The sequence below is a fragment of the Rhea pennata genome, chromosome 2 (genome assembly GCF_028389875.1).
Source record: "Rhea pennata isolate bPtePen1 chromosome 2, bPtePen1.pri, whole genome shotgun sequence".
Lineage (NCBI taxonomy): Eukaryota > Metazoa > Chordata > Aves > Rheiformes > Rheidae > Rhea > Rhea pennata.
The window spans coordinates 26,637,679-26,651,178 of record NC_084664.1 but is presented as its reverse complement, the minus strand read 5'-3'; the positions used below and the strand labels follow the sequence as shown (position 1 = coordinate 26,651,178).

The window sequence follows — 13,500 nt, the reverse complement described above, 5'->3', positions numbered from 1 at the left end:
GTGGGTACTGTCATCTTTCAGTAAACACTGATGCTCTTGTATTCAAATTAAGGTTTCAAAAGGTTTACTGATAAGTACAAACCTGAAAGTGAAAATTTTGGGTATGTATACGTGAAACTGAAAATTTCATGTTGTATATATTAATGCATTGTAGCTTATGTAAACTATTTTACCTATTAGCTCACTGCTAGCATGTTCCCTTTTAAATATTTGAGAACTGCAAAAATTCTATTATGTAATAAGAAAACTTTGCATGACATTACATTTACATGAAACATTAGATGACTGAAAAAACAGAGAGACTGAACAGATCTGGAGAGAATTAGAGTCTTAACAAATATTAAGGTCTTTGCTCTAGTTAGTTCAAACTGCTTTGGGAGATTTTCTGGTTCCGACACCAGAGTATTCAAGCAGTCTCCAAGTATCTTCCACCAATCATCTCTTCAAAGAAAGCAAAAAGGTACTTAAAAGGCAGATTCCTCAGCTGAAGCCAGACCTGAAAACTTTCGTGGAGTCAGCAAAGCTCTGACAAAACAATCATTAAGACAAATCCCCAGCCCAGCAATTCTGATTCACTAAAGATCTCTCAGGAAATCTACAGCAGGGCAGAAAATAATAAGATTATCTTGGTACCAGTCCAAAATATCTGCCAAAAGTCACCGTTACTATTCACCGGCATTACTGCTTGGGAATAAAGACAACTGGCCAAGGGACAAAAATATATGTGATATAAGTGATATGAAAGAATAGTACTTATTTTCATTGTAAATGACACTTCGTATTGTTGAATTAGGCAAACAAAATCTCACTAATCAAACCATATTAGTGTACAGTATTTATTACTTTCTTATAATCTGAAGTCAATTACTTTGATTTGACTAAATTAATTCTGAAATAGACATACATTTTAAAATACATACGAAGATAAGAGGCTTTAGAATATTTAGCTGAAGTGTACTCTTAATCCACGTGCAAGATTCATCATTCAAAGATATCGTACACATTCTTTCACTTTACATCAGTCCATAATAAAGCACAAGTTCTAAGGATGAAAGCAGGGAGGAAAAAAAAAAGATCACATTTTCAAGTAGCCCCTTTATTAAAAAGGGTATCACTATATATTAAGCCAATGTGTTTCTCTGATTTTGATTTTCTTACAGTATACAGTTTTGCAAAATATACAGTTCACCAATGATACATAAAGAGTAGCCCTTTACTAAGGGCAAGTAACAAAAGAAACAAGAAATACAACAGAAAAAAAATCTACAGGTTAAAAAAAGTTGTATTTTAGAACATTATGCCAATTTAGAGTATTTCCCATGGTAAGAAAGGTCATGCACAATGTTTTTGGGAGAAAGATGTCATTAGTCCATGAGAGATGTGTTTGCATGCTAATGTTAACAGAAAGGGGTTCAAGTCACAAGGAAGGTAATTTTCTGCAGTTATCTTTTCGGTCTGTCTATGTCATCAATAGCAGCTAGCAGCTTCTGTCTTGCCTTTTTGTTGATGTGGGATCCCAGACAAACATTCACCAGATTGGTCAACTGCTTAGTGGAATATTCCTGGCCAAACAAAAGCAGATTGTATTATGGCAAACAGAATAAAAATACCAGAGAAAAATCACAAATTTAAAAAACAAACACAGGCATACACACTGTTGACTTCTCATCTGATAGAAGTAGTCAGTACACAGAGATTTAAAATGGTAGTTAAGCCAGGCCTGGATAGTTTTCATAGTTGAGTCAGGCAGGGGCAAAACAGTATTTTTCTACATGGCAAGTTATAATGGAAAATGTTTACAACTTCAGTAGTGTTGGACTATGTTCACAGAAAGTAATTCTGTGAATACTGGCATATCTAAAACAATTTTTAATGTATTTTCCATTCTTTGGGAGGCGTGGTGGGAAATATATGTGCATATGAGGGAAGCGTTCAACATAAAAATCACTTTTCTAAACAAACTGACAAAAGTTGATGATCTTTTTTTTGACTTCTTAATTCCAATAAGCTTCTAAATACTTCTGTCTATACGATCTTTAAACAACATTAATTTCATTACATGATAAAGGAGAAAAGAATGGTAAAATATTAACAGACGAACCCTAACACCTGCAAAAACACCATTTGCCAGTACTACCTCCATACACATACTATCCAAAATGTTGCCTCCACCAGTAGGTTTAACAAGAGCTTTCAACGTAGGTCACCAGATAGCTCAATCTCTTTCATGGCTCCAGGTATAACAAGGAAAACTATATGAAGGAAGCTTTTCTTCCATGCATTTCTTCCACACATTTCTAGCTATGTTTCAAGTAATCTCAAAATACAGACTTCAAAGTGCTCCATTTTAAAATACTTGTCATTTTAACAATGTTTCAGCTCTGAAAGCATGTGACTATTACTCAGTCTTATAATTACTGTAAAATTATAGTAGCATGAAAGCATGCTAAATGCTTTCAAAACAAAGACTTATCTCAGACAGCAATATTGTTTTTACTTCACCCAATTCAGGATCAATGAGTCTTTTACACATTGGGCCTCACAACTTAGTTTAAGCAAACCACTCCCAACAGCAAAGTAAAACTTTATGTCCTAATTTCAAACCATACTTCCTGATAAGGTTGTGCACTTTGACATATTCTAAGTAGTACGCAGATATTTTCAACTCCACTAAAGGATGTAGGTTCATCACATGAAATTTGGCCCAATTATTTCAGTTTGTTTGTAGCTCCATTTTTTTTAGCAGGAATTGGTATACTCCTTTATAGATGTACTCATTAAGCTCATTCCGCTCACACATTTTTAAATGCATATGAACTAGCACAAATAACCAGAATGACCCAATCGGCAAATTTCTTTGCTACATGGTGGAATTACAAAAAGATTTTTCATCTTCTTACAGGAACTTTCCTCATTTGAGTTATATTGTACTAGCTTCATCCTTCAGAGCATATTTGTCTATACAAACACATCCAATGCACTGATGTTGTTCAACTAGAATACTGTATCCACTCACATAGCTCAAACCAGATTATGCATACTCAGTGATGATTCTGGCTTCTTAATTCACTTGAGTACAAGGGCAGCTTTTATGGGCATGGTGTCTGAAGAGCAAGTTGCTAAGTGACCTGAAGTAACCTTTAAGATTGCTTATGGTTAAATATCTGACAACAGAAATACCTTCCAGGTCAAAAACAATGTTTTCAAATACTAGACAGGGATGTTCTGAGGAAATCTTGGATTCTCACTGAAACCAAGATTAGAAGAGGAAGTCTTGGTGGACCACCAAAGCCTGTCCGTCTTCCACTGAAGCCCTAGATTGCCCAGATGAGATTACACTCTCCACAGCACAGACCGGCCACAATCTGTCAGATCAAGTTTATCTTCAACCTGTAACTTCCTTGACAATGAAGGTTATTAATTTACTCTCCTTAACAGCTGCATATGCCACTGCAGCCATCTCCTCACCCACCTTACTATCTTAACCTCAGAGTTCATTTAGGCAAGTTTGGGTCTGTGCCTCGGCTATGAAACAAGAATTTACAGTGCATAGTTTTCCAGTGCCTGTGATTCATCCACTTCCTTCATTGTGGTTAACCAGAGAGATGGGCCCTAAGGAATGGATGAAAGAGTTGCCTTTGGCTCTGGCCCTTCACAAAACATTGGGTAGATTGTGCAGAGAGTTTCACATGTCTGATTTTCACTAAAGCCAGAAGCTTTAGTGTATCTATGGTGTATCTTCGTTAGACAAACTCTTTTACAAACTAAAGGGATATGGCCTGAACATTGTAATGGTAAATAAATTCAAATTCTCCTTTTTTGTCAAAAGGATGACAACTTTTCTTAAGAAATCAGTTGTGAAGCTTGTTCTTAATTCTGACAAACCTGTTAACGACAGATCCATTTTTAAATGGATCTTTCTTTAAAAAAGCGAGAAACTATTAGCTTGCTAAATGCTCAGACTTTCCTGATACTTGGCAGTTAGGTTACAGATCTGGATAGATGGTAGAAACCACACTGCTGGTAAGAGGTTGCAGATGAAGAAACAAAAGGTAAAGCTCAAAGCATGAACAGGCACTAACTGCACTGTCTGCAGCTATGTACAAGCAAAAGGCCATGGACTAAAGGCAGACATACGAAGAACGACAAATTTAGCTCTCCTTTGAAAATCAAGCATTTGAATTGCAACAGATCAATTCATTCAGATAACCTTGGCTTGAGCTGGCTCAAATTGCATTTTTGTCTGCCACTGTCCTAATCCATACTGATACTGCTGAAGGCTTGAAATGGCATTTTACTAGTAAGCAAAGAGTTTCCATTCCTGCTTGTATTACTTAGGCATATTAACAAATAGGACAAGTAGTTTAAAGATCTACAGTAAAAAGTTCCCAGGTGTAAAGACAGTAGGGAGAAACCTTTACGAGTTTACTGGAAGAAAACAAAGTGACAAAGCACATTGCATCTCAGTCTCACAGATGATACACAGCTCTAGTTCTCCACATGTTTTGATAGAGAAGGTAGATTTGACTTGGCTTGCTCATCCTCCCCATTATCAGTTCTCAAATCAGTATGTACACATACTAGCTTCAACTGATAATAAATACAAACATACAAATATTTACAAATATGTATTTTTCATTTTGCACCCCATACAGATTTTACATCAGATTAATATATACACATATATATTAATATATGAATATATTAATTCTTAACACATGTAAAGCACTGATAATATAGAGTTATTAGCATGATGGTGAATCCCCCTGATACAGAGTAAAAGAACAGAACTTCGGTACTTACCCTATGTTCTTTGATCCAGCGTTCCATGTCATTTTCTGTTAGGTAGTATGCTTTAATATAGGTCTCCACAAATTCTTTATCTGGAATAGGCCTAATGTCTGTTAGCTTTTCTAGTTTCATTAAGAATTGCTGAAAGTCCAGTTGCATCAAGGCACGTCCTTCATTGCTGCATTTCTTAACATTGGCATAACTGAAAAGAAGAATGAATTGGAAAGTAATAGCCAGAAGGAAATGAAAATGAATCTCACTCTTCAAAGTTCTTTAACTTAATCCTTTAAACATTCAGTAGGAACAAATTATGGTTTTAAATTAAAAGCCAGTAAGAACTCCTTTGAGGGTGTCCGCTGCTAATTGCATCAGTATAACACCTTTTAGCCCCACTCATAGGACATAACTACACCATACCTAGCAGGGTACTTGACAGGCCACAAAAACCTACACTGAAGAACTTACAAACAGAAGCGGGCTACGGGCAACAAAGCCAGTACTGATCAGTACATTAGGCAGTGGCATTAGTGAACTGATCATCATCACAGCAAACAGAGGTAATACGGCAGCTTTAGAAATGGTCACCACAAGCTTGCTGAAACAACAGTGGAAGCACAAGAGAAAGGCACAAAGCCATCTGTTCAAAACCACCAGGGGATAAACAATGGCAGCACTAATGTTTTAATACCAGCTGAGGGTAGACTGACATACAGGTGGGTGATAGGCTTGAGTTCAAACAAGAGGAGACAGTAGCTGAGCTCAGAGTACGGTGATAACCAGGAAGGACTACAGTGGGATGATAGGCAACAGATGAGGAAAACAATCTTTGCAGCTTTTGAAACAGGAAAGAAATACCATTTGTCAAGATCAACAGGCAAAGACACTGCAATAACTCAAACAGTACTAATCTCAGCTCTGTGCAGAGAATAAAAACGCTTGGCTTTGGGCCAGTGTCTTGACAGATTTAATCCAGTCCACCCACTGGCTGCTGCCAGAAGCAATAATCCTATCCCACAGTTTTTACCTCTTTTCGTGCATCAAATTAAGAACAAGATTAGTCTTCCATTTGTTTAAGGAGTTGATCCTAACCATTGTACAGTACCGCAATTGTTAGGTCTGATGCAAAGGAGGCAGCAGGAACATGCAACTGGGGACTGGATGCATAACAAGAAACAAGATCAGGTTAAGAATACTATGAAACTACATCCTTACAATTGGTATGCAGAAAAGTGTAGATAGGTACAAAGAACCAGGTAATCCGAAATACCAATTATATTAACAGAAAAGTAGGAGGCAGAAGAACTATATGTTGATATATTACTGCACTAAGAGAAGCTAGGTAGAGGTTTCAAAAGAGGTTTGTCTTAACTACACTAACCTGGATATGATGGCTAGAAATCCATTAGGATGCTGATCAGACAGAAATGTTAGTTATGTAAGGTAGTCACAGTGAGATGGACGCTGATTTTGCATTTGTAGAATGCAAAATTTGCAGAATACAGAAATAAAAAAAGTAAAGAGAGAGAGAGAGGGACCAACGGGCCTTCTGGTGCTCTGTAGAAGGTTGGATGAGAGTCCTCAATATGACATACTGAAGAGGCATTTCAAGAAGCCACATTGAAAACATGGGAGAACACAGAATAAGGAGAAAATAAAAAAATTTCATACAGATACAGCTGACTGAAGGTAAGTTTTCACTCAGTGAAGAGCTTAATGAGACCAATTTCAGTTTACTGTCTGACTGGAGGATAGATTCCTTATTCGTGGCTTTTAATTCCATGACTTCAAGGAATTTGGAGATGAAAAAGGATACGTAGATATTTCCTATCAAATCAAGTGTTCAGAATTCCTTCCCTCTCTTCCCCTGTGGGAAAAGAAACTTCACTGGCTGTGAGAAGAACAAACTGTGCAAGAAAGAGAAATTATAGACATTTGGTATGAGACGATGAGTGCTCTTTATACTTTGAGAAAGGGTACATGACAAATCATGTCAGCAAGCTATTCCCAGTCCATTCTTATGGACTGAAATGCTTAGGTGAAGGTAAATGTTTCATGGTAAGTACTTAATGTGAATCGAAACTGTAGGGTAAAAGTAAAAGTAAAAGCTCTCCAGCTAAGAAATAGTTTGTGAACACTAAAGTCCCAAAAGATGAAGATACATAGAAACAAAATAAATAAATAAATAAATAAACCCAAAAGCAAAATAAACAAAACCACAAAAACACAGATGCCTTGCTATTCAAAAGAAGAGGGGAAAAAAGTTGAAAAGCAGACAGAAAGCATAAACATATATGGTCAACAATTTCTTTTTTTCTAATTCATTTGATTCAAGGCATGATGGAAAAGCGGAAAAGATTTCAAAGAAGGCAGGGTACTTGTATAGGGCATCTGTCATACTAAGCAATTCAAAAGGTAACAGAAGGTCACGGTTGGGTCTGATCTCCCCAAAGACAAAACTTATCTCAGAGACTGCAAGAGCAGGGCACAAGCGAAATAGGCCTGAGGTTAAAAATGAATGGCTTGACAAAAGCAGTGGAAGCTGCAGGTCCCTTATAGACAGCTGACAGTTGGAAAAAGGATGTTGCTGGGGTCCTGTACTTGAACTGGCAGCAGAAGAATGGGACAGAAAGTAGTGAAATAAAAAGTAGAAAATGAGTTGGGTAAAGTAATCAGGAAAGAAATATGGAAAGATGAGTGAAAAGACAGCACATATTCTATGATGCAAAAGAAGGTGTGATGAGAGCCACGACAGGTAGCAAAGGGACAAGAACAGAAACCTTCAGGAAACAATGTTGACTTTGAAAAGACTGGAACACTGATGAAGAAGGAGCAGTGAGCTAGATGCAGCAGTTCCTGACTACGGTGCTCAAGACTCTGTTCATCAAACCAAGCAGAAGACCCCTCTGCTCCCGACTAGGTTGGAGAAATCCTGTATTCTAATGTAACTGTTAGAGCTGGCCACTCCATCTTTCTTCCTGGCAAAGATAAAAGGCATGACCATAGAGATGTCAATAAATACACTTCATCTATCTTAGTTGCTCTGTTGGAAAATGGTAATTTAAAAGTAGAAGTTTCTTTAAAAGAGAATTATGTTGTTTTCAATGCTTCGATAAAATACTGAGATAATGACAGTCTTCAGCAGTATGAAGACTATTTACTTTAAGCTTCATGTCATAGCCATCAGAGGTTTTTTTTACTGAGTATGGTATGTTAAGCCTTGGTATCATTTGGGCTCCCTGAAAGCTCAAGACCTTACCAGTATATAATACACTGCAAAATTAGAACCTTTAATTTCATTAAATTAACAAACATATTTACCCAAGACTGAGGTTCTCATGAACTACTTACCCTTCTACCAGAGTTCTGTTGGCCAAGCGTATGCAGTGCTCCCACAGAATATTTGAGACTGGCAGTGGAATACGGACTCTCTTAGACACCTCATTCAACCTTCTGTTATATTCTTCAAATTCCTGGTGAAATATAAGAGATTATTCTGTTAGCATAAAAGAGATCATATTATATATGTCCCTAAGAAAAAACAAAAGGCAGGGAGGGAGAGGAGAGAACAAACTAGAAAATGCACCTGACAGATAGCACTGAAAAATAAGAGAAAAGCAGAGAAGTTTAACAAGTACAGGCTACAGAGACAAGCTTAATGTGCAAAGTAGAAAGAAAACCACTTTCTGGTATACCATTCATATTACCTCAGTAATTTTGTTTTAAAATACCGCTTTATTCCACAGAAACGTAATTCCCAATGAAACTGATGCCTCTGAAAATTAACAAGGTATTTAATCCTTCAAATATAGTTTTCATTGCCTTGCTCCCTAAACTCATCTCTAACATTTAAAAAGCCAATATACAACCACTGAAGAAAAGTCCAGCAATGGTGTCTTCATTCCTCTACATTCCTGCCCCATCAGCTTTCAGAGAGAAACTCAAAAATATTGTAGCCACTTTTCATTCTTCAACCTCTCACACTAAACAGTTCCCAAGTACTTTAAAAAGAGCTAAGAGCACATCCTGCAAATAAATCAAATTTAATAGTTAGCAGCATACTGCAATGCTAGATAACAATTCAGTTGGAGGGAGGGCACCTGTTTCTACCTGAAATATCAATAGACCAGACATATTTGAACCTCTACTATGAGTGACAACCTAGTCATAATTGAATGTAATTACCATTGTATTGCCACAATGATTTTGTAACTTATACAAAGTGAAACAGAAGTGTCCTGCCAGCTTCCAGTGAATAATTCATCTATCATAAAAAAAAAATGAATTCAAAAACATAAAACAGACCTTGATTATGTGTTGCTGTATGTAACGAGCAAAAGCAGTTTGCACTGCAGCTGATTAAGACCATACTTGTTCAATAAAGTGCTTTCATTCCAAGGCTGTTAATATATTTTTTATTTTTTGAAAAATTCAGTAGGTAAAGAAGAAAAGCACTCAGAATGGAATTTCAGTAGCCAACTTAAACTGATTTCTGACCAAATAATTGGTGCTTAACAGACAAATTTTCTGAATGAGGGATTTGGCAAGAGAAATCAGGGTATCAAAATGCCGTGTTTTAACTGGCATACAACTTACTCTTGTGAGGATGAAAATCTTAACAATCTCCTTTCCCCAATTTACCCGCTTCTATACATACTATGGCTAAGTGTGGAATTTTGTGAAATACAGATTTTTTTTTATATAATTCCTATATTTTTGCAAAATATAGGAATTTTGTAAAGCATAGAAAATCAGCACTGAAAACAATCATGGAATCCTGAACAACATATATATCCTGGGGCTTACTGTACTCTTGCAATAGCAAGAATAAAAGAAAATTCTGCCTGGACCACCTTATAATAACTTACTATTTGTTAGGATACTGTATGGCTCTAACCATGCTGCTTTAGCAGTTTTAATGAAGTATTACATCAATTAAATATTAAAGCTGTACTGTACCATCTCCTAGAAAGTATTCACCTTCAAAAGAGCATCTACATATATATTGTGCTGTGACATGATTTCTTTCACATCCCATTTCACAGTAGCCATGAGAAGTAGCATCTGTTCATAATCAATGGCTTTAGCAGCAACAATCCAATAAACTGGTTTGCGCAGTTCACTGGCAGTTGACACAGTCTGAAATAGAATATAAATAAAATTCAATTCAGTACATTTCTCACTAATAGCAACATATAATAGTGTACAAACATTCACACCATACTGTGCAAGTTTTAAATCTTCTGTTTAAAAATCTGCTGTGAATTTTGCAATTCTGACCTGTGAATAGAACTGCTGAAGAAAAGGTTTCTTGGCAGCTGGCATCACTGCATCAAGATGAGGCTGAAGAAACTCAAACTGCTCAGCCAAAAATACCCTTTGAAAGCAGAGAAAATTCACTGTGAGTTAAATGCAACATTCGGAATGTCTCTATATTTCTTTTCCTCTATGGTTAATGTTTTTGATAGCAATAACGATATGTAACCCTGGAAAGTTTTATCTTGAAAAGAACTGTATCAGTTTTATGCCAGCATAACAATCTCAATTTTGACAAATTTTAAATGTTTTCAAACAAAAAAAAAAAACGCTTGAATAAAGAGACTATGGCTTGAATAAAAACAACATTCCTGTGCAACTCAGGATATACTGAAGAAGTCTGTTTCAAAGTCTAAGCAAGCCAGTGGGAAAGTGTTCTGTAATTTTCATACTGCAGGGCAGTCAAAACTAACATTAATAAATCCATGTCAGGATTCAAAAATAACGTTACTTAATTAGATATTTATTAGTCAATATTTTAAAGTTAGACTACCAGATCAATTTTTACCTCAGGGGCAGGATTTGTTAATAACGAAGAAATACATTTCTAACCAAGCTGAAATGAATGCCAAAGAAAATAAGCTCCTTAGAAAAATTTTTCCACACAAGACAATGCTGTTAAAAGATTAGAAGATCCTTTTTAAAATCTATTTTCAACCTAACTCTTATTGTTATTCTGATCAAATAAAAATCACTTTTTGTAAGAGCTTTGCACTACTTTCAGTATAATCTCTCCTTCACAGGTAAACTTCCACACACTGCAAAAAACATCTCAAAGCAATATGAACAGTACTGAGTCTCCATTGTCAGTATTTGAGTACTTTCTAAAAGGTTTAAGTGAACCACGCAGATTAAATACTCCCATTAGCTTCTTTATTTTTTTTTTCCCCCTCTGATACATTTAGCCATGTACTGCCACTAATTACTGGCCCAGCCGCTGTAAAATTTTATTGCGCTTGCAGGTGGTCAGGCCACATGGCCAGGTCCTACAACCTATCAATTAAAAAATTACCTCTCATATTCATTTCTAAAATAGCATTCAGAGGCAGGAATTTTTGACCTTTCAAGAAGTTTTCAGTTTGTAAACACAATCTCTTAAACAATCCATAGCTACAAGTGACCACAAAAATATGGCGTACAGTAAACAACCTACAAGGATTCTGTGGCTACCACTCTCTCTGCCAAACCATATAGCGAATTGCCCGATGACAAAACTACGAGATGACTGAGATGTGGGCTTGGCACCTTCTCCTTTCTCTCTTCAGCAGCTGTGAGAGTTCCAGTGGGATCAGCAGAGACCTCCTAAAACAAAGAATTGAACAACTGAATTGAAAAAGCAAGAACGGCTACAGCTGAGCAGTTTCAGGTAACAGATGAGGTGAAGGAACATTTCTAATTCTAAGATGTGATTGAAATCAAGCCTGTATTAATGGAGACCTCAGTTGTTCCTACTTGAGCACTCTTTGCCGTCAAACAGATGAAAAGTCAGTTCAATTAGAACAGTATCTATCTCAGAAAAAAAGACACAGAATAAACTTCTACATCTTAATGGCCCATCTGGTGACTGAGCAAATAACTTCTCACCTTTGGTGATAGTCTATCCAGTCAGACAGCAATCCTTTAGCAAGACAAATCAAAGGAATATTACTCATGCATGGGCTTCACTGTTTCCATGAATGGAGAAAGGTCCCAGCACAGACTTTTTGTGCTAGGATAAGATTTTTTGCTGCAATGCAGCATGGAGCTCATCAGCACTTCCTGCACACTATGCTCCACAGCCTTCTTGCATGCCATGCAAGCATGCCGTGTGCTTGTAAGGCAGACAGTTATCTACTGTTGTACATAAAATCTAGTTATGTGACTGAGAACTCTAGGTAGAATTGAGCCTTCTAATGCTGCATCACTGGCATACACAACTGGCAATTATTCATATAAACAGTTTTGCTATAAGAGCCTGAAAATAGCACGATACAGGAAACTTAAAGCACGCACATGACTACTGTACCTCTTTAAAGGTTGCTAACAATATTACAAGCCACAGTGTGTGATTTAGGATATGTATTTATCTTACATAACATCTACCTTTGGATTAAATTTCATATAGAATTAGTTTTTAGCACGGAAGACTATGTATTAGTAAATAACAGTGTCAGCGTGATACTGTACGAAATAATTGGTGAAATAATTGCATGGTTTATTTTAATTCAGACTCAGTCAAGCAGTGTCTTTCTTAGTAGCTACCAATATACCCATCATAATAATATATACAGACAACTTTTATACTGAAAAACCCTGCTTCATAACTGGAAACAAATACACGTATAATTTTTTTCTTAGGAAAACAGAGCCTCTCAACTCCTGTGCATTCATTTCAAGAATATATTGTTGTTTTTTGCCAAAGCATACATTAACATGCAAGTTACTATGGGGTCATAAGGTTACTATACAGAAGGTAGTTGTTCAAGTAGGACCGTATCTCAGGCTGAAAGTTGAGATAAAGAGCTGCATCCAGTGTATATATGTCTAGTATTTTCTGTACTAGAGTTTGTGTGCTTCAAACTAAGATCCATGTTGGTCTGTCCAGCTTTGTACAAAGGAGCTCATTTAATCCATGCTAAAGCTGCTGTGATAAGGCTGCAGTATTCGGGCAAAGCCATGTTATAGCTCCACACTTTACAGGAGGTTTGAGAAAGAAGCATTTCAGGTTTTTCCTGCCTGAATATATTTAGTTCACTTCAAATCAAATTTAATTTCAGAGCCTTCTGGAATCAATAATAAATCAAGTTGTCCTTCTGCCATGGCATCATTGCAATTTATTGAGGAAATGCTTGAGGGTAAAAAAAAAAAAATCTAATAGTAATAATAGTAGCTCCTAAAAGAGTTACCTCAGTTTGAAATGTTACTGAACAGAGAGCAGAATGGACATATATAAGGAAAATAGACTGAAATTAAACTGTAACACTTATTCTCAAATTTTTAGACCAGAAGACTGAAGCAGTCTTGACAGAGCCCATTATAAATCTAAATTCTGAACATGGAACATCATCATCCAGCCTGCATGTTCTTTTGCTGTTCCAATCTAACAGTGAGTTGCGAACACATACACACACATGCATACAATCTAACATTTGAAATAGTCAACTTACATAAATATTCACTGGTATTTAGTGATTAAACTAGTATTGTTTGGCAGTATGTAATGAGAGATTCAGGGGTGGCATAATGGTCAGAAGCACAAAATAGGGATGACAATAAAGTAACATTTTCCAAGTACAATGAAGGGAGTCAAGGCAAATATTTATTAGCCTGCATCCTTCAAAAATATACAGCAAATCATCAGCAAGAGTCTCATATCCAAGTGATGTGGCTTTACTGTATATTCACTATATATATATA

At 36.4% G+C, this 13,500-nt stretch overlaps 1 protein-coding gene across 1 annotated transcript in view; it reads right to left on the bottom strand.

Annotated features, from left to right (window-relative positions):
* Positions 1-835: 835 nt before the first annotated feature.
* Positions 836-13,500, bottom strand: part of VPS50 (VPS50 subunit of EARP/GARPII complex) — a 96,880-nt gene continuing 84,215 nt past the window's right edge. Inside the window, exons 23-28 of the mRNA XM_062567748.1 lie at positions 11,258-11,406; positions 10,069-10,165; positions 9,769-9,927; positions 8,140-8,261; positions 4,804-4,993; positions 836-1,562 (exon numbers count right to left, since the gene is read on the bottom strand). Of these exons, the coding sequence (XP_062423732.1) occupies positions 1,443-1,562; positions 4,804-4,993; positions 8,140-8,261; positions 9,769-9,927; positions 10,069-10,165; positions 11,258-11,406 (837 nt within the window). The 3' untranslated portion in view covers positions 836-1,442. The remainder of the gene's footprint in view (positions 1,563-4,803; positions 4,994-8,139; positions 8,262-9,768; positions 9,928-10,068; positions 10,166-11,257; positions 11,407-13,500) is intronic.